Here is a 21,870-nt window from a genome sequence, read left to right on the forward strand (position 1 = left end):
GGAGAGTTAGTTGTAAAGTCTATATACTGGAGAGCATACGACAGGTAAATGCAGAGTATCTAACTTTTGAGACTTAACATAGCGTGGACAGTGTAAGTAGCCCTCCTTTGTGGTATTTTTTAGTATATTTGTTTTAGGACTTCTTGGATGAGGGTAGTGTTCATGGTTCCCTGTGGAGTCAAGTGTAATGGTTCACAGACAGGCATTCTAGAACAAGAAAACCAGTGACAACATGAAAAGCAATAATGAGAGCGTGTGCTCTGGCAGTAAGTGCAGGGTTCCTCAGTATTCACTCTTGTCATTCTTCTTTTGTACCCCTTGGAAAACATGCAGCAGTATAAAAACAAACAAAAAAAACAACAACAAAAAAAAAACCAACCAAAAAAAACCCAAACTAACAAGTTAAATTCTCAACATCTTCAAAACAGGAGTGTTCTGCCAACATATTATCAAGGCTTCCAGGAAATTTTCTCTGCTGTTCCAGAGTATATGTGCTAGTAGCCAGGACTTGCAGGGGAGATTTTTTCCCATCTAGACAACATCAAAAAAGCTTTAATTTGCGTATAGTTAAGCAAAGAGAAATATAAACTGCTGGTAATTTATTTTCTAATAAGTGTGTATGTGGGGGGTGTTCTCCTTAAAAAATAATACACAGTTTATCTTAACAATTCTGCAATGAAGATATTTTCAGTGCCTTTCATTAGTGGTTTTAATCCATTTAAAAATAACAGCTAGTCAGAAGAGTATTTAAAATGGTGAAATCAGCTCTGGCACAGATAACCGTCAGTATTCAGGGTAGTACTGAACTTACCCTAAGTTCAGAAGTTAATATAACTTTCTGTTGGCTATCTGTATGATTTTATTTAAAAAATCAGAGCCATATCTAGCACATCCTTTTGCAAGTTTAGTATTGCTCTGTTGCACCCCCTTGTTGACAATTCAGATGTAGTATCTGCTAGTAGCTTGTGTGCTTAGAAAAGCAGAGAGCTGGCAGACCATAGATGAGTGTTAGCATAGCTGAATCCTCACTTTCTGTGAGGACACTGGTGAGTGCAAAGTAACACAGGTGACCTATACTTCTATATTTGCTTTTGCTGATAGTCATCATTTGGTAGAAGAGTTGTCAGGTAGATAAAAGCCTGATACTGGGGATTGTTGAAGAGGAGTTAATGGGCTGGGGGGGAATCCTTAAGGAGATGCTTGAGGTAAGGAGCTTGCAGCCAGTCATAGGTGGGGATAAGGGGTGGAAACAAGTTGAGGAAATGTGCTGATGAGTCTGGGTTGGGGCCAACATCAGCCCAGAGGAGTTGTTCTACCTTTGGGGAAGGAAGGAATGACCCTAAGGGTGGGAAAAATAAAACCACAGTATGATTATATGAACTGCCAGATCAAGCTCAGGAAGGTTGAAGGGTTTGGCTGGACACAATTGAGGCAGAGAAGGGTCAGAGCATGTCAGCTGATCAATAAGTCATCACATACAAGCTATGTGAGACTCCCTCGGGGAAAAAAAAACCCCAACCATATGCAATCTGACTTGAAAATTATTTAAAAAATATATTTTGATATCAAAATTTTGATATAAAAAAAAAGTCAAGGTGAAGCTAAGGAATTTTCAATATTCTTCTTTGGGCTGTGCCATTTTCACTTGTGATGGCCATTTTTGGTCATCTGCATTCAGGAAGAGGGAGCTCCATTAGGAGCAACCTGTTGCTTTGGTATGTCAACATGAAGACTCTTCCCAGAGGCAGTCTCTGACCTGTGACTGTGTTTTATCCAGAGCCAGACAACCATTCTTCCACCAACAGTTCTCTCTTACTGTTTTCTTAAGGCATTCTCTTTTCCTTCTTCTTAAGTCTTAGATTTGGCAGCTAACCAAGTTGAAAAGAACTCTTCAAGGTCAAAGTAAACAGTATTTAAGAAATCTTCTAAAAATGTTTGTTTCGGGAGGGGTGGGGGCAAATGGCAGCCATCTTTGAGAAGAGTTTGGTTCTAATAAGGGGCGTTTTGTAGCACCATACCTAAAGTAACCTGGTCTTGCGCTCCAGCTGGCACTGGTCCCACCTTTGTACCATGAAAGCATCACTATTAAGTGAGCATACTATCAAGGGAAGACAGGCTTTTTAAATGCCAAAATACATGCAGCGAAAGACTTATTTGGTATGACCTGTTCTAGTGCTGACAAGCTATTTTCTTCCTGATAACCTACCTTATGTGGCCAAAAAAAAATGCAGTTCTCTTGCAGTTGAGTCATGATCTCTTTGACAGGAAAAGAGCCAGAATCTGGAGTAGTTCAATGTTTTATATTCCCAGATAACCAGCTAGGTGAAGCCAGCAAAAAGATACTGTGAGTTATTCCAGGGTAATGATCCTATAATCCAGCATCCCATCAATGTGGTTAAAATGCTTTACTCATGTTGAAACACTTCTGGACCAAGCTGAATGCATTGTTTAAAGCATTCAGCTTCATCTAGCTTGTTTACCTGCCTTTAAAAAAAAATTACTGTTAGCACCTGACTTTCTTCTGGTTGTATCAGAGATGTTTGGGGCAGTAAGGACTTGACTGCGTGTAGTGTGGGGCTCAGAGACAAGAATATAAGGAGATACGGCTCCTAGACACATCCCTTGTTGTTGTTCTGTGGTCAGATATACTTAGAGCTCCCATTTTCAGCAACTGCCCGCTTCTGCTGAGGCAAGTATGGGCCAAAGATGCTCATGGAGGAGACACCTGGTGTCCCACAGTGCAGACTGCACCAGGTGAGTGTCTGAAACAGCAGAGAGATGGGAAGAACTGGGAAAGAACATGAGCATTGCTGAAATTTCTCCTCTCTCAGGTTTTAAATGTAGCGAATATCAATGTTCCAGCTTGCTGCTTCTAGGCATTATATTAATATGATTGTTACCAGCTTCCTGCACTACTTATTTAAAACCACACATAATATTTACACTTCAAAACACTTATGTCCAGAAGTAAGGCCATTGTGTTACATCTCTGCTTATACCCCTGATCACATACCCCAAGGAGTATGTTTGACAGCATTATGCTACAGAATTTAGGTTGAGTTGTTGTATGCCCCGTATTAATGGAGTTAGAACTTGACCATTTCATTGCTCATGTTGTAATTATCAGGAACTTTCTTTCTGTGATAAAGGACTTTGAGAAACACTGTGAACCAGCTTGAGCTGAATGTTTCTCATACCCAGGTCTGGATTTGTTATGTAGTAATTATATAGCTATTTGGCTAATTAGCTGGCTATTTATCTGATTGACTGTCCTAAGAATATAAAATGCTGTGAAAAGTTTCAGAAAGAAAACAATTTTTTTCCAGATAGAGCTTCTGTCTCGTTGGAAGAGAAACGTCCAACTCCTTTGACTATGTTTTCTGAGCAAACTAGAAGCTGCTATGAAAACGCATGCAATAAGCTGAAATCTCAGCTGGGTTGTATTGTCATAGAGAGAAGCATTGCACACTAAAAGTGTTACCTAACATCAGCAAGAACTGGCATCCAAAATTTCTGTAAGCCCTGAGTTGCTCTGCTTAAGATAAGACAGCACCAACCCTTCAGCCTGCTGGAATAGTGTGAAAATTGAATTTATTTAGTGCTTACAGAAACGTGAAGAAACAATTTACTCTCTCTCTCCAAAACAGTGCACTGCAAATAAAGCCTGAAGCCAGACAGTGAGCACTGACAGAAAACCAAAATGTTTACTCATTAGCTGAGCTTCTCCATCCTAATCACATAGCAAGGCAAGAAGTCCATGAGAAAAGTTTTCTTTTAGAAATGTGCAAGGGCTGAACCACTGTGGTGCAGGCAAACTTATTTCTGCTGTTTCTTAGCATTGAACAATTTGACTTTGCAGCATTAATGGAACCATAGAATACCTCAAGTTGAGAGGGACCCACAGGGATCATTGAACCCAACTCCCTGCTCCTCACCAGACTACCTAAAACTAAATTGCATTACTAAGAGCTTTGACCAGATGTTCCTTGAACTCTGATAGGTTTTGTGCCATGACCACTTCCCTGGGGAACCTGTTCCAGTGACCAGCCTCCTCTCAGTGAAGAACCTTTTCCTAATGTCCAATCTGAACTTCAGTAATGTTGTATTAATACTAATTAAACTGACTGATATGCTAATGAAACCAGAAGGTCATTCAAGTCAATTTTACTGCATCAGTTGAACTGTTGCAAGCAACAGCAGCAAAACCAGCCAATGCAATGTTATCTGACATTTCCTTAATGGACCATTATAAAACCACTGGCAACTGCCTGCCTGCTGCCAGGGCTGCAAAGGCAGGCAGCCACCAGCATGCCAAATGAAGCAGCACTGCACTTCTTCCATTATCAAGATGATAATTCTTTCTGTTATCCTCTTTTTTGACATCTCTGAAGGGATATGGCCTTGAGGAGAGGAGGCAGCCGCTTGGGTCTGTCTGGTCACTGTCACCACCAGACAGCTATGTAAATAGAAACCTCTCTTCAATGAACAGAGGCTGGGAGTTGATGAAAGAGAGTTCATAGGTTGCCACAGTTAGACAGCAAGGGACATTCGAACAACACAGAACCAAGAATGTTCCCAGAGGAAATAGCTGTGAAATTTTTCATTTGGTTACACAGCTGCTTAGAGTTGGTGTTCACTTGATCACTCGTGTAAAACTGGAGAACCTCCCAGGCTGCTGAGAGGCAAAGGCAAGTGAAGGGGATGCTTCACCCATGAAGCTCTTGCTCTGCTGTTTTGAGTTAAATGGAGGAGAAAATCTAACACAGCGTATGAGAATGTTAGCTTTGTATGACTGAAGGTAGATTTTTGATTTTCTGGGCAGTGCTATCTTTTGTGTTTGTGAAAACAGAAGCCTACTGAAGATTGCAAGGAAATAAATCCATAAAGAAGTTGAATGGGGAGGTTGCTGCTCTGGTGTTTGAGTAGTACTGGAGTACAGGCATCTCCAAGCATGCATTGATTTTCTCCTTATGTTGTTTTTGTATGAAACTAGGGAAATACTGTCTGAGTCAGACAGGAAAGGTAGCATTAGGTCTGTGACTTTGTATAAATGCGTGCCCTGATTTGAACTATGATTTCAAAGATAAAGGAGATCTTGTCTTTCAGATATCCAGGAAGCAGTTAAAAGATCAAGAATCTGGATGCTGTCAGACTCATCATTAGGATAATAGTAATGTCTGTAGAACACTAATGTTGTGCTTGGGTCAGAACATGAAAGGCAGAGAGGCATTCCCTGGAGATGATGGACTCATAGCCTGAGCCCATGGTTCAGGAAGCTACTTCCACATATGCTTGTTCCAGCTAAGAATGGTACTCATGTAAATTTTAAGTGCATATTTAAAGCAGAACTCATATCTGAAGTGATTTGGGAAATGTGCATAAGGAGACAGGGTCTGGGCTTCGAAAACTGATGCAGGTACTGAAAATAGGTCAAATAAATCATATGTGCTGTAGTTAAGAGATCCTCAGCTACGTGTTTAGAATAGAGTTAGTTTCTAGATTCAGTTGTCTAAGTTTAGGCATTCATTTTGTTGCTGCATACTATCATTACCATGGCTCCAGTGATGATCTAGTCAATATTGGAGCCTAGAGAGACATCAAGCCCAGTCTAAACTAAACATCTGCATTTTGTCTGCTGAACCATTTTCTACATCCGTGGACTACAATGGGAGCAGTGACACATAGATCTCATAGCAATCACTTGCTGTGTAGGTACCTAAAAATGCATATCAGATTCCAGAGCTGAATCCCACTCCTAAAGTCTAGTGAGATGAACTTGTCCACAGTGACAGAGCATAAAACTGTCCCTCGTAATCTGGAGGTGAGCATATGCTAACCTGGAGCCAGACACTTACTTTATAGAGCAATGAAACACTCTGCATTCATCGGAAGTACTTTTTGCTGTTGTAGTGGAGTCACCAGTCACTCAAGATAGGGTTGCTCCAACTTTTTTTATTTGTATTATTTGACAGTGTTCATAGTCTGTCAGTGTTTAACATGGGGAGAGGCTCATCCCTCTACTTTATCTGTGCCACCGATGTATCATTAAATAAAGGGTATCCATACCAACGTGGTTCATCCTATGGAGCAGAGAAAGAGGGTCAGGGCAGTGAATGACACCAGGACCAAATTAATGTTTTCTGCAGCATCTGTGTGTGGCACGGTTTGGTCACTGTCACCCCACACAGTTCTCTCTCTCAACACAACTCGGACCATCTGTTGTTCCCTCTGTTTATTAAAAGACAGCTTTCAAATGTGGAACCTGTATTCTGGACCATTTGAAAGCTGTCTTTTAGTAAACAGAGGGAACAACTGATGGTCTGAGTTATCAAAGAACTTGGGCTGATCCCCTGATTATGTGTTTAGTCATGTGGTATTTCTCCATGGTCTGTCTCTTGGAGCAATTTTCTGATTGTTGTGAGCTTCTCCAGGCTGACCTGACTGAGGCAGAGTAAGGAAGTGCAGCCCTGCGCTTTTCCTTATTCAATGAGTATTAGTTTTCTGGGAATAACAGTGCTATGGTGGGAAACATTTAGTCTTCTACTACACTTCATCACAATGGTATTTTTTAGTAATCCTCTTTTTCTCCCCAAATCTATCATCTTGTGTTCTTCTTTATTTTCTTACAGGAGGAGCTGGGCATTGCCTGTGAGTTGCTGGAGTCTGACTTCCTCAAGTGCAGCGTGGGATTTCCTTTCATGAGATCAAAATCTAGGGTAACGTTGTGATATTTGCATTTGCAGATTGATGGTTCGTTTACCTCCTTGTCTCCAAGGAGTGGCTGGAAAGGCAACTGCTCTGGTAAATGTCTGTGACTGACACATTCTGTAGCTTTCTAACCCAGATATCCAAGCCTTTCATGGTTACCAGAATATGCCCACCAGATAGAGCCAATGACGGCACTGTGCGCTGCAATGCAGCGCTCTTGAAAAAGATGCAAGAGTTGCAGCTATGAAAAACTTACATTATTTCCTTTGCAGAAACTTAGACAAGGACACTCTGTCTTATTTGTGTTGTCTTATTCTGTTTTTATTTTTGTCTTCTTTCACATTAAAGTGCAACTGAATTTGTATGAATTACAATGAAAAAGTCTTACTGACTTTTGCGTATTATGGTCTCCTGGTAGCTTTTAAAGAGGATTTTGTTCAATAATAGATGATGATGATGAACTCTCTCATAATCTTTAGAAATCTGGCTGGGTTCTTTCTGTCAGTAAGCTGAGTTGTACAAATGACCAGCCCAGAAAGATGAGAAGATGAGGAATAACTTCAGGATGAACTGAACAAAATGAGTCTGAAATTTTTCAGAAAACTTCAGTTTCAAAAACTAATCCTTTCCATTTGAACTGACATGTCCTTTGACCCAACATGAAAATTTTTGTGTTACGTGTTTTAATGAGTGCAACATGCTCTCTTGAAACATTTAAAAAGATTTTAAATGGGATGGAAAAAAATAAACACAGCAGCAAAATATCTATAATGTAAGAATTTCAGTGTTTTGCTTCAGAATGACATAGTTGGGTTATCCTCAGGGTTGTTTTTTTTCAGCAAGTCATTGAAATTAGCATGAATTTGGAAGCTATTTCACTTGGCCAAAACCTGTTTTGGAGTTAGGCAGAAAAGTTGTTGCATGGAGAAGCTAATGTAGAGCTACGGTGGTCATCAAAGTAGGTTCTCTTTTCAAGATTAGCCCTTGATTTTATCCGTTATGGTGGGTTGTCTGAATACTACTTTAGCTTGTGTGGGTTGCTCCAAGTCTCCATGCAGGCCTATGGCGTGATCTTTGTTCCCCCAAAGAATCTCTTCACCAGCAAGTAACACACAGATGAGTGCTGTGGTAGTTTCAGGTAGTGATCCCCTTCCCCTGGCAGATGATCTCAAGAAATATTTTTGAATGGCAATTCTAATAAAGGCCTTTTCACAATGAAGGAAAAATCAAATTCTCTAGTATTTGAACAGAGACACAATTGCTAAGATTTAAAAGCTACTCTACAGTAGAGGAAGGTCTCTCTTACACATTTCAAAATACAGTACTTTTATACGGCTAGGCCAGTAAAATATATATGGAGCTTCAGAATATATACATTTTGAAACAGCATACAGTGCCTTTTAATACCACTTTTTCTTTGCGCAGTATGACTTCAGCGTGATCTTTGACACAAGCCACTTGTCTGGGCAGGAAGAAACACTTACCTTCCTTGTCACTGCCCAAAGGTAAGGGAGCCTTTATGCACCTTGATGACATGGACATTCCTTGTCACACGCACTGTGCATTGCATATGCTTGACAGTTGCGTGATATTAGTTGTAAATGTGTATGTGTAGTAAATAAGGTTAAATTACTGGGGCTAAATGCATGTCTTTTGGTAATACAGAGGAACCATGTGGCACAGCTTCCTGAAAAATTAGGTGGGATTATACTTCGGCTTTCTTTGGCAGGCAGTTGCAATTCTGAAGGAGTATTTTGTGTTCTTTCAGTTGGAAGGCCCTTGTGTTTCTGTGCCCATCCCTTTGGTATCAAGCTCAATTCAGCTGTGGCTGATGAGCGGCACCAGGCAGACCCATTTGTTCCAGCATTTGAATGAAATAAGTATGCTTGGACGCAAACCAGAAAAGTCAAATGCTTTCATCAGATGGTCAGGGATCTCACCAACAGTTTCCAAAGTTGCATGTCTGTTTTTTCCCCCCTCTGGGTCTTTAGCAAGCTATGACAGACTGCGTGAAACAGCTGGATAGGGTACTTCCCAAGGGCACTTGGAGCAGGCGTTGAAACAGGGTGATGCCAAGTATGTGTGCACAGGGATTTTATCTTGGGCAGAATAGAAGGTGTGACACCTAGTCTGTGCCTCCTAAGGTGATGTGCCACAAAGAAGCAGGTTCCATGTGTAGTTCAGTCACAGGCACTGTTAAGGTGTGTATGAGAACTGATGGTGGCACAGCTACATCAACCTGGGCTCTGAACTGCTGCTCTGATGTGTGACTTGTTCCTGCTTGTGCTTACTGTGTAAGTGGGCCAACTTCATACCCTCCGATGTCAAAATCAGGATCTCCAGCCTGGACTCTCCTCCTCGATTTGATGACACCTCACCAACCGGATGGAGATGAGAGACGAGATGTAGCAGTTGCTGAGTGATTGCTCTCACAGGGTGTAGTCCTCCCCTGCAGTAACAGCTGTAGGCAGGAACAAGATCCTGCAGCACGTGGGGCTGGTATGAAACACTGAAAGTGAGACCTCGCATCAGAAGGGCAAGACCATGTCTTGCATGTTAGAGAAATTTTATTCTTCATAAAGAGAAGATCAACATGTGTTCAGACGACCCCATGATACTTCTGGGACAGGGAGATGCATCAGTATTTAAGTGAATGCCAGCTGTTGCAAAGATGGGTCATCCCTGCTTTAAATTTGCCCAGCCAGTGTTTCCCAGATTGTACCGCTCATTTCCCCGCCTTGGATAGTACAGGGCTTTCCTCTGTAACCTCGCTCCTCAGATTTCTGTGCCCTACCAGTGAGAAAGGTTAGTCAGTGCCTTTAGATGGAGCAAAGAAATAAATAGTACTTTGTACACATAGTGCAAATGCTCAGTGGGGTTAAAAGAAAGTTTCTCATTTCAGAAGGATGGCTGGGAGGATAGTTGAGTTTTGAAGGATTCAGCTGAACCTCCAAAGACAACAGTGCAGGTCCCAGTGCTGACTGCCCTCATTTTTGCTGTGACTTTGGGGAGGTTGCTCAATTCCTTTGCTGTCCAAGTGGTGTAATAAAATCTTTCTACCACAAGAGTTGCAGGGAGCCCTGGGGTAAAGTCAGTGATAAGGAAATGGAGAGGAAGTGTCTGTGCTGTGGCCAGACTGCAATGAGTGGGGACATTGTTTCTTTCCACACAAAGCTGGAGCTAGTCTGGCAGAAATGGCTGGACACAGAGAAGCTATGTCATGCTGTCATGGGAAAGTAAGTATTGCCCTTCAAGTGGCCACTTAAGCGTATCCCTTGAAGCTACAAATTTGGCAGTAGCATCTGTAACGAGAGAATAGTTCAGTAGTGGGAGAGATCAATTGGAGAAAGAACTAAACATTACATTCCATTTACTCTTTCTGTTTAAAAAAACCAAACCAAAATTCAAACCCATCTTCTGTGCTTCATGGCGTGAACTTTTTTTCTAGAGATATATTCTCCTTTCCTCACAGTACCTTTGCTCCATTTGAAACAGATAAGCACATACCTATGAACTCTGTATGGAATTCTACTTTCTTATTCTGCTTGCCATCATGGTATCTCAGTATTTGTGTTGGATGAGAAGTGTCTCTATTTTGGACTCTTCTTTGAGCATGCTCAGAGGAAAAGCTTTTACTAAGTGTTTTTTTCCTGGGACTGAAAGTTTGTGGGTCTTTTCCATCTGGGCCATAGTTTTATTAGCAGACATGGCCAATGTGTCGGTTGCAGAAAGCTGAGCTGTATCTATGCATGTATGTAGCCGGCAGGCTCTATTTTTGTAATCTGAGCAACTCAGCATCTGCATGGTATCACTTGGGATGTTACTGCCTGCTGTTGCATCAGCGATACTGTCCTCAAATAAATAGGATAGTATCTTTTGTTTTGCCAGTTTGATTTGTGAATAAATCCAATGAACTGCAAGGCAAAAGAGATTCCAGAGTCACTGCTGAAGAAATCGGAAATAGATGTAACATATCTTTCAAGATTGTTCTTCTGAACTGTCGCCCACCAAGTAGACTCACCATCAAAATTAGAATAATTACAAGTTTGCGTGTTGGACGTGCATTTCAGGAACCTTTCCCAGACTTCATACATTAAGTGTTCACACTGAAATAAACTGACTCAAATGGGAGATGATTGCTCAGTTTTCTCTTTCCTCCATCTGTTTTCGACCAGTTGTGGCAACTGCCTTTGAAAATGTAAAATAGAAGTGCTTTTTTTCTGGAAACTAAGTACAGAAAGGGGGAATGAAACCGCTGAGTGGTTACAGCCAGTTCAGTACGAGGGTTTTGCCAAAAAAGCTGCTTGTAGTGGCACCGAATTGGTGCTGTGGTACAACGCAGATACATAAAAAGCACAATTTCATTTACTGAGTCAAGACCCTCTGTGGGGTTTGTGTACCCCTCCCAAAGTGATGTATAGTCAGGCTGGGAGAAAATGAACCCTTGCATTGGAGTCTAAATGTCCTTGTTTCTCTCCACTATGTATGATGGTTGCTTTAGTTGTGCACTGCCATTTGAATTCACACCTTGCTCCAAGATAGGTGTTTTGGTGTGTGCCTGATCTTGTTGCAGCCACAAAACTCCTGCTTTCTGTGTGTGCCCTCTCCAAAGTGGGTGAACAAATGTAACTCTTCATCTTTTAAGAGGCTTCTTAAGGAGAGCTGACATCACTGAATAGAGAGGCTCAAAGTACAAGGCAGGAGATGATAACTGTAAAACTGTGTGATATATTGCAAAGGCTGTCAATTTATGGCGTGTTTCTTTTTCCTTTCTGGCACAGTGGAAACCTAGAACGGACTGAATTTTTGCATGATAATACTCTAACCCTGTCGGTGCCCTTGATGCATGAAGTGGACTCATCTATCAGTGGGTAAGTACTAGTCACCAAATGAAAACAACAAAAATAATAATAATCCTAACAATAACAGCTGAGTCTTTTCCAGCGAAAAACTGAATTCTTCTCTCTGTTTACATGTAGCCAGACTGTTGTTTTTTCCCTGCTTCCCAGACTCTGGAAATACAACCTCATTTGTAATCTGGGAGTTTTATTTGTTGTGCCTTTCATTCCAACACACTGCCTCTTTCTCATTCCTTCCTAGCTCACACTAATTAGTTACCATCACATCTGTAGATATGATGGACCTTAAAATAAAATAAAAAGAGAACAAGTAAATCACATCTTGTTCCTTAGGGCATGTCTTTAAGGATATGGTTGAGAATTACCAGGCCAAAGTTAGGGTCAAATGTTCTGGGATTCTAAGGAGCCTGGTGGAGTCTAACTGTTTGCCTTTCTGTTTAATTTCACAATCAGAATTCACTTCTGCTTCTGTTAATTTTCCCACTCCCTCTGCTCCCCAGCCTGTGAGGCCTCTGAATACCAACTGAGGAACATCACTCACCCTTTTACTGAAATACTTGTATAACACATAGCTGATGTCCTCTCCCTGGGGCTGCATGTGTACAAGTTCCTGCCTTTGTACTCAGGGGTCTTCCCTTCCACTTCTGTATTACAATCCTAATTCTAGAATTAAAGATTTGTGGACAGTCCCAACAGACAGACTGTCCTTTAGCATAGGCAGTGCTCGAATTTAAACTGGGGGACCCGGCACTCGAGGTGAATTAGCATCCATGTAGAGTAAGGAAGTTGACATTCATTCCTGAACTGGGGAAGCAAAAACTCATCAGCAGTGTCCCCAAGAGGTCAGTGTCTGTTTTAGCTGCCGTTTATGGCAACCATCAGGGAATACATACTGTCTAAATGACCAGTGCAGGTTGGCATCAGCAGAAGTCAAAGATTCCCTTGACCAGCATGCTACATGTGTAGGAGCAAAGTTACCTGCACTGACATGTGATTTGTGTGTAAAGCTGGGTAAACTCAGATTCATGGTCTAGTCTGGGTTTTATCACATAAAGCTGCTTTCCTCTCTTGTTGCATAGAAATAAAACCCCTTAATTACTGCCACAATAGTCGGAGTGGGTGGAAGATACACTTGAGCCTGCTCAGAGGAGTGAAGAGTGCTGTCAGACCTCACTAGATGACTAGCAAGGAGAAAAATCTCCTCTATATTGAGAGTGCAGTCTCAGGAGCATGTTCTGGAAATATTGAATGCTTTCATTGTTGCAGATTACGTAGAAATTTAACTCTATATCCCTTGCTTCTTGACGCTTTGATACAGATGGATTTTTGTATAGCTTCACAGATGAAAGCATTTGTATCTCTATATTTAGATTTCTGTTTGTCACCTACAGAATACTGCGTGCCAAAGAAATGATAAAAATTGGTCTCTCTTCTTTCTCTTTGGAATGTACCTTTTTAAAATACAAGGTATCTGAATTTATAAGCCCCACCCAACTGGCTACGTGGATTATTTCTTTCTCATAGACAAAGTTTAGTTAATTCAAGTTCACAGAAATGTCCAGCTACCAGGGAAAAGTTGGGCTTGTTGGAGGGCACAACATTCCCAGGCATGGCAATATTAATAATACTGGGTTTTGGACAGTGTTTTTTTAAAGCTTATTTTTATTAGCTATCCTGCATTTGAGTCTATGAGAGCAAACTTCATCCCTGGTCATAAATAGCCCGGAAGGGCTTGTACCATGTTTGGGAGGAGACTTCTGGCACAACGCCGTAAATGAGAGAAAAAAATCTGCCTCTCCCTGTTTCCCCTAGCAATCCCTGGGATAGGAGGCAGGCCGGGAAAAAGGCAATGTACCTAAACAGGCTCAATATCCTGCCTCAAAAAACTCTGCCCCAAAAGGACAGCTTTGGAAGGAAGCAGAGGTTTAGGCAATCCCTCACCAAGGTCTCTCTGAAATTACACCAGGACCCTTTCCAGCCAGTGGAGCAGCCTGAGATTAGAAGAAGGCGCAAAGGCTGCTTAAACCATTCCTAGTCCTCTCCTGCAGGATTTCCAAGTACTGTGTGGTGCTTCCAAGTCTTTTCCAATAAAACCCTACTGCGTTTTCTTTTGTGATAAGATGATAAGGGTAGCTGAGGAGACTTGGCCTGTGCCACTGTAGTTGAAAGTAAGTTATATCCCCCTCTACTCTTCCCTTAAACGATCTGTTAAGCATAAAGGTGGTGAAGCTCAGATAATTAATGAAGTGTTTATTCATGCAATGCGATGTAAATGGTAGATAAGATTGAAATGTTGCTTTAGTGACTATGTAACTGGAAGTATTCCTGTTAGTAACTGTTTCTTCAGATTAACTTGGTAGTGCAATGATTTCGTGTGTTAAGAGAAGCTATAGGGCTTGCACAAATCATCCATGGCAGAGGATCCTGGAGAAGAGGTTTTGTGACAGGAAAAGAGAAAAAGAGATAAATAGTCAAAAGAATTCTGCTTCAGTGATGGGATTTTAACCCAGGTCAGTTGAGATGTTGCTTATGTAGTCCAGTGTGGTCAAAAGGAAATCAAACCACAAACGATAGATCAATATAAAATACTTGCAAAGAATTTGACATGACCAGAAAGCAAGGGGTTCAGTTCAGCTTGCCACAAATACAGTTAATTTTGTTGACAAACACTGCTTACTAAACCTATGTCTTGATCTTTCAGAGAAGTCTTCCCTACTTCATTTTTCTATGGTGATTCTGTGGAAGCATCCAACTTTGTTCAGTTGGAAAACCATGAATGCCTTTTCCAGTCTCTCAACTTCACACTGCAGGTAAAACGGATCCTTATTTTGACTGCTTTCCTGCTTGATAGAGCATTCTGGTTTTGTATATCTTTTTTTTCTGAATCACAGTATGCTGGGCAATGCATTCTTGATTGGATGCCATATTTACAGCGTGCAGGAATCGTGCATTTCCTTATCTGAATGTATTATAATTAGAATTGCAAATAGGGCCTCTCACTTCCATAGGAATGAAGCTGCTACCGTTTGTTTCTCCTTTACCTTTCATTACGTGCTGAGTAAAGAGCTCTAGTTACTGAAGTGCCACATCTTGGATGCAGTTGCAGGTTCAAAAAGGAGGAGTAATTCTTTTTAGTGGAATGGTCATTGAGCGGAGGAGTGGGCAGCCTTTATCCATGAGAACAAACGTATACCTGTGCAAGCGATTCAGACCTGCTAAATGCACCCGGCATGAAAATATACTATTACTGATACAGTACAGTACAGGGAGGAGACTATGACTCTAGTAAGACAGGTGTGAGAGGGTTTCAATAAATTGCTCATAGCATCTCAGCATTATTCAAGTATTAGCTATAGATTACACTTCACATGGCAGTTAGGTGGGTTCCTGATGTGGCAAAATACATGAATGATTTATTATAACAAACTCTTGTGATACAGCCAAAATGAACTCATTTTGCTGCTGTAACTATTACAAGCACTTCAAATCCTTTTTGACCGCTAGATGGAACTAGGGAATGATAAATCATGCAGAGGTGGGGGACTCATTTATTGTAAAAAAAAATAGTCTTTCACCTTTTTTCCCCTTTCTGTTCTCCTAGGCATGAATGCCACTTAGCTCGTAATGAGTAACACATGTCTGCCCCCGTGGACAGACTGTGGTCCAGAGCAATTAAGCCCCCACTGTCATGCAGTGCCCTTAGCTATTTACTGAAAAGGAGTGAAAGCAGGATTTCAGGACATTAAAGCTTTTGTAAACCAGGCTATTAATTCTTGTGATTCTGATTTCATTCTTGAGGGTTTATAGGTCTTACCTCCTCCCTCCGCTCCCATAGCCAGTTATTGGTTAAAAACAGATAAAGAACAGATGTACTGATGCTTTAACTAGATGAATATTTTTCAACTAAAAAAAAAAATGATGAGAGGTAAGGAGGTAAGGGAGAGAGAATCTGTATGTCGGCAGAGCCACCATTTGTCCTGCACCATCCTCTTGTGTCTTATGCACACACTTAAAGACACAATATTAATATTTTTTTCATATAGAAGTAGAAAATTATACTCTAACAAGTCACAGACCTGCTCTCCAGTAACGTGGTAAACCTCATAACTGTGTGTGTCAGAGGGGAAGGGTAGAGTTTCATAATGGGCAGAGCATGGTTTGTATCACTGTTTGCTTAATTGTTTTTAATGATTTGCCTGCCATTTATTAAACTTCTCCAGATGGAGAAAAGTAATAGTTTCTTAACCAAGAAAAAGAGATGACTGACAAAAATAAGGGGCTTTGTAGTGGTTTTTATAAGTGAACATCTATACCATGTCCAGTGTGAATAAGGAAATATATCTATGCTTCTTTTTTTGGGTATCAAGATGTGCAATGAACATGTCTTTTCTGCATTAACTCTTTTATCTGACCTCAGATAATCAAGTTTTTTTAAAATGTCTAACATGAAACGTTATGTTTTTATTTCATGCAGCATTTATCATGCTCCATTGTAGCGGGATTTCTCCCCCTGCCTGGAGCCTCAGGGTTTTTGTAAGGATTTGGCATTATGAACCGATTCTCTTTATCATTCAGGCATTTCTTCAAATATAAGCAGTGTTTGAAGAATGAAAACCTGTTGGTTTTAATATTTGTACTTTACACAATTAACAACTAATTGCTACATCTTTTAACAGTAGTGTCTTAGTGTGGATAAATACTCTAAGGGGCTTGGTGGTTTTACTGTATGCATTTACATTTGTGTTGTTAGAAACAACCAGAAACTTTCCTAATAAAAAAATTTAGATAGACATGAAAATGTATTTTCATTGAATTTTTTCCATGGATTGTTTCTTTTCAACAAAAACCCACAAATTTTGGAATTTTCACTGGATATGTTTCAGTGATGGACTGGAAAGTCTTTGAGTTTTTGTTGAAAATTTGTGGGGGGGTTGATAGAAAGCCAGTGTTTTCCACTAAGGGTTTTGTTTAATTGGAAACGCCAGAACTTGAATGGAAGATGTTCACATGCATTTCCAAGCAACTCACTCAGCAAACCTACAGTCCGACAGTCACAATCATCATTACTTTGGCTTCTGCTTCATAAGGAAAACATATAAAGAATATAATGCAGTGGTTACCAGATGGAAATCAGAATGTTAACTGAGAGCGATATTTCTAACAGTCTTCTGGATGGTATTATCAAAATACTCAGCGTACTAGTAGTGTCTCTGTGTATAAGGTAGAAATTTCATGCTGCTTGTATTGCTGACTGGTATTTATCCTGCAAAACTGCTTCTCACTTGATCTATGAGCTGTGCCTAAAGACTGTTAGATAAGCTAAACCTTTGACTTCATCCTGATACTTACGAAAGAAGTCTCAGTCTGAATGCATAGAAAGACTTGCACAGTATTTTATATTTTTTCAAGTCTACCTGTACTTCCAGCTCTGGTTCTACGGTAGTTTCCCATTTATGAGTAAACATAGGTGTCATTTTATTTTTATTTATTTATTATACATTTATATACTTTATTGTCTTATAGGTTTACAATGCTGGACCAAGCACTCTCCCTGGAGCTTTTCTTGACATCTCCTTTCCAAACCGCCTCTCTGCCACTGGAGCTGAAATATTTCACGTTCAGCAGATGATGGTGAGTACTTTGTGATGTGTTCTGAGCCTAGAGAGGCAATGAGAACTATCAGTGACTGAAATAAAAAAGGTCCAGCAGAACTAGATGAATCAGTTGCTTTTTTAGACAATAAAAGGTTCTTTGTATCTGTGGCCAGATAACCATAAGTAGCTGAGCCCCTCCAGCTGTTGACTGCTTTCTCTCACCTAGGACAACCAGCTGCTTGTGTGTTCCTGGTTTCTTACAATGCAGCATAAAACTAGGTCAGGCTAATCCTGAAGGAAAAGTGGAGAACACTTCCCTGAGTCACACCTCCAAAGAGGATTGAGTCTTAATCAGCCCTCCCTGATTAAACGGTGTATGTAGTATCAGCAGGATGTGTTACCAAGCTGACTCATCTTCCCTGTCTTTTCCTGTGGTTATTGTGGTTTAATACCAGCAAGCAACTAAGTACCATGCAGCTGCTTCCTCACACCCCCCACAGTGTCATGGGCAGGAGAATCAGAAAAAAATATAAAATCTCCCATGGGTTGAGATAGGAACAGTTTAATAATTGAAATAAAGTAAAATATAATAACAATAATTGTAATGAAAAGGGAAATAAGAAAAAAAAACAAAACAAGAGAAATAAAACTCAAGGAGGAAACTCCCAAAAAACCACCAAAAAAATGAACTAATGCACAATACTTTTGTTATTAAACAATTTTGTTTAAAAAAAAATTGCTTGCCACTCACTGACTGATGCCCAGCCAGTCCCTGAGCAGAGATTTCCACCCCCAAGTTTATATACTGACCATGATGTCATATAGTACAAAATATCCCTTTGGCCAGTTTTGGTCAGCTTTCCTGGCTCTCCCCCCTCCTGGCTTCTTGTGTTCCCCAGCCTCCTTGCTGGCAGGGCATGGAAAGCTGGAGAGTTCTTGACTTAGTATGAACAGTACTTAGCAATAACCTAAACCATCAGTGTGTTATCAACGTTATTTTCATACTAAATCCAAAACACAGCACTGTACCAGCTACTAGGAAGAAAATTAACTCTTTCCCAGCTGAAACCAGGACAGATGCTATCTGCAAAAACATTAGCTGTGTCTGAATACATTATCAAAATCTATTTTTTCTGTGGTCCATGTTATAATTTGCTCTTTTTGAGTGTTCTTTTAACAAATGTAAGTAACAGAGAAAGTTATGCTTTCGACAGTGTTTTTCAAAAGATGATTTTGTCAACTACAAAGAAAATCAAAATAAATTGTGGTGAAGGAGACACATTCTAGATTTCATTTCTAATATTTATTTATTTCAAAGCTTTTGTTAAAACAATAAAATATCATCATTTATACTGAGGTGGCCAAGAGAGGGAAACCTCACTACTGAGATGAATTTATTGCTGAAATTCAGAGTAATCTTTGTGAGATGGAACCAGCTCTTTGGACTTCTTGAGAAGAAGTATTATACTTTCGTTATTGTTAGCTACTTTTCTAGCCTTTTGGATTAATAATATTACCATCCTCCATGTGCAGGTGACTGTGTCACTGAATCTGTGTAAATATAGATCCAATAAGACTTTTCTAAGCAGGTTTCCAAGATTTGTGCTGTTGAAAGGTATGAGATGAAGATATATATAGATATAGATATATATATACACAAAAATGGCTTACAGATGGGCACTAAAGACAGAATCACTGACAAACAGATTTTTGGGATACTGTATGAGACACCAGTATTGTATAGACTGAGTCAGTTCTCCAGCTAAACTGAATTAATTCTCCAGCCTATTTCTCATTTTCCATGGCATTGCATTTTCATGTTTTTTTTAGTCCAGCCTTATGTATGAAATATCACCTTCCCTTTGACACACTGTCTGTCAAGGGATCGTGACTGGTTTCCTTGTCCCTTCCCTGGTCTCTGTGTGCTGTGGGACAGGGTGCGTGTTTGTGTTTGGGCAGCAGCAGAAAGGTGGGAGTCTCCTTAACGGATTTTGTCTGCCCAAATATCAGTGTCTCGTCTAGTCAGTTATCCTATATGTTCCTGTGTAGCTGAGAGAGGAATAGAAAACTCAGCCCATCTAACTTCAGCTGTGATAAACTCCTTCTAGGCATTGCTTGTTTCTCTGTGTTGGCTCTTCCAGAACTCTGGACAAATTGTCTTAGACAAGACACCTGTTCTACATGCTTGAATTATCTGGGGTATATGCTACCCACCTGAGTAGGCAAGGGCTAATTTCCAGACATAGTTTGTCATCATTTCTATAAAGACTAAGTTACGCTGGCAAGGATGGGATGGACTGTATGGTTTTGAATAGCTGTTAGAAAAACAAGGCAAAAACCTTAAATCTTGCGCTTAACTTGGTTTTGATTGCTGTTGTACCTCAGATGGCTTGCTTAAAGGAGGCCCAGCTGGGTGGTGTGTTCTTGGGCACTGTGATAATAAATATTTGCAGGGTTTGTATCCTTTTTTGCTAGGAACAGGTTGCATTTGCCCCCACGTTATTTCATGTCTGGCTTCTACTTTGCAGTTTGTCTTTGTAGAAATTTCAAACTGCTGTTGTGAGACCTATTCGCATGGCAGGCAGAAGAGTGCTAGTAGACAAGTATGGTTTTATGAGATGTCTACATGATACACTGGCATACCCTGGGTCATTTCGAGCACTGGTTTTGGGTATGTGGTCAGAAGGAGTCTAATACATGACTTTTTGAGCACCTTTGACATGTTAATAAATGTTATCCAAGCAAATCCTGTTTGGGATAGTGGTTATCCCTGCTTTACAGATAAATAATTGAAACACCAAATGGTTTGCCTGAGGTCACACAGGAAATTTCTGTCAGAGCCAGGCACTGAACCCATGTCTCCCTAGTCTTGCTGTTGTAACAGGAAAAGCATCCTACTCTCTTTCCTCCTGCTTCTCTCCCACTGAGTTTTTATTGACTGAAAAGGGAACTAAAATCATGGAGCTCTTCATCTTTTCACATACCAAATATACTTAAAGAAACAAACAAAACAAAACAAACCAAACAAAAAAAAAAAGCAAGCAGCAGATCGGAATGAACTTTGGAAAACAAGTTATAACAGCTGTTTTTCAAGAGCATTTTTGTAAGAATAGTCATTAAATATTTCAAGCTTTTGCTTAGTTTTAACTTCCCAGAATCTAAACTGCAGTAAAGCTGGTAGTATCCTTTCAGACAGTGCAGGTGTTTCTGTAATTGTACCTTTACACTGATAATCTAACCATTCTAGGTGTCAGTGTTGCTGGACCTTTCAGAATAACTGACATTAATACAGGGGATTAGGAATTGTCATTTATCTGTGACTGAAACTGTTGATACAGCAATTGGTATTTGATTACATCATGGGTTGGGGTTTTTTTAAAGTTAATAATTATTTTGCCACTTCTCTGATATACAGTACAGCTGTGAAATTTACGGGTGAAAATGCATAGTGAAACCAGTAGAGTTTGTGTCTTAAATACACATACATCACACAAGATAGTGCCAGGAACTAATTCCTTCATATTGTGTTGACTGATCTAGTCTTTCAGGCACAAAAAATAATAAAAGGAAGAGAGTCACATATGGCCCACTGGAATGGCCTTTATCTCTGGGAGGTGTTAATAGGAATTATTATCTTGCTGCTCTTAGAGGAAATGACAGTCCTCATGCTTCCTCTGTTCTTGTTGCTCTAAGCTTTTGGCTTTATTGCAGAAAATGCTTTAAGATTTTCTTCCCGGGAATTTCAAGTCAGAGATGTTTTTGGCATTTGGAGTTCTGCCTTAGAGATGTTCAGACACTCTTCAAAGGGTCTTGGGAGTTTCTGCAGCACTTCCCCCAACAAACACCTTATATATAAAGGAAACAAGTCACCAGTGAAAGCCAGAAATAGAAAACTAGAAAAAAAAATAATCAAGTTAACTTCCTCCCCATCAGAAATTTCAAACTAAAAGGAAATGCTAGAAGTTTTACAAGTCATTTTAACTAGGGAATTTCACTAGTGACATTTGATTTTACATAGTAGATACTGAAATTCTGCAGTAGTAAATGGTATTTTGGAAGCAGATAAGAACAAATTAGCACTCGTTTGTTTTTATGTATTTTTGTATTGCTTTCTTGCAGAGGTTTCAAGCCAGGTTAAAAACATAGTAAATGAAAGAACTCAGCTTGTTGGTAAAAGTGTTATGATGGGAACAGTATAGGTGATGGCACAGAAGAGCTTCACCCAAACAGAGTGCAGTGGAGTTAGTGTTAAGAGAGAGATGTATATTCTCCACACTTCAAGCCATTGATTATCTGTTCTTCCACAAAGGGAAACAGTGCTCATTATGCTTGTGTGTGTTTTGGTTTTGAGCTGAAAGATTAGTAATTTCCTTTGGGTATCCAGCTAATTTGGAGGGCAAGGGAAGTGCTACTTGACTTGCCAGCCAAGGAGCTGCTTTCCAGGGCATCCAAAAAGATTGTCACAATGGGAGTTCCTACCAAATTAGCCAGGGTATTTCCTGAAGCTGTTGATAAATTAGCAATATGTCTGGGATTACTCTGATGCTGGATTTATGGAACTGGATCAGATTGTTGCCTGCCTATTTATTTAGTTTCCAGCAAAGGTAAACACGATTGTGATGAACGAGGGACGAACAGTTGGAAATAGGGTTTGTCTGTTTGAACTGGAAGCCAACTGCAGTGCAAGCAGATGATTGTCACCCCTCCTC

The 21,870-nt window shown here is 40.2% G+C and overlaps 1 protein-coding gene across 1 annotated transcript in view; it reads left to right on the forward strand.

The window, feature by feature from the left end:
• Positions 1–21,870, forward strand: part of ITGA9 (integrin subunit alpha 9) — a 230,376-nt gene that overhangs the window by 164,000 nt on the left and 44,506 nt on the right. The window contains exons 19-23 of the mRNA XM_037385011.1: positions 6,630–6,716; positions 8,134–8,213; positions 11,490–11,579; positions 14,269–14,377; positions 17,091–17,198. Of these exons, the coding sequence (XP_037240908.1) occupies positions 6,630–6,716; positions 8,134–8,213; positions 11,490–11,579; positions 14,269–14,377; positions 17,091–17,198 (474 nt within the window). The remainder of the gene's footprint in view (positions 1–6,629; positions 6,717–8,133; positions 8,214–11,489; positions 11,580–14,268; positions 14,378–17,090; positions 17,199–21,870) is intronic.

The sequence above is a fragment of the Falco rusticolus genome, chromosome 4 (genome assembly GCF_015220075.1).
Source record: "Falco rusticolus isolate bFalRus1 chromosome 4, bFalRus1.pri, whole genome shotgun sequence".
Taxonomy (NCBI): Eukaryota; Metazoa; Chordata; class Aves; order Falconiformes; family Falconidae; genus Falco; species Falco rusticolus.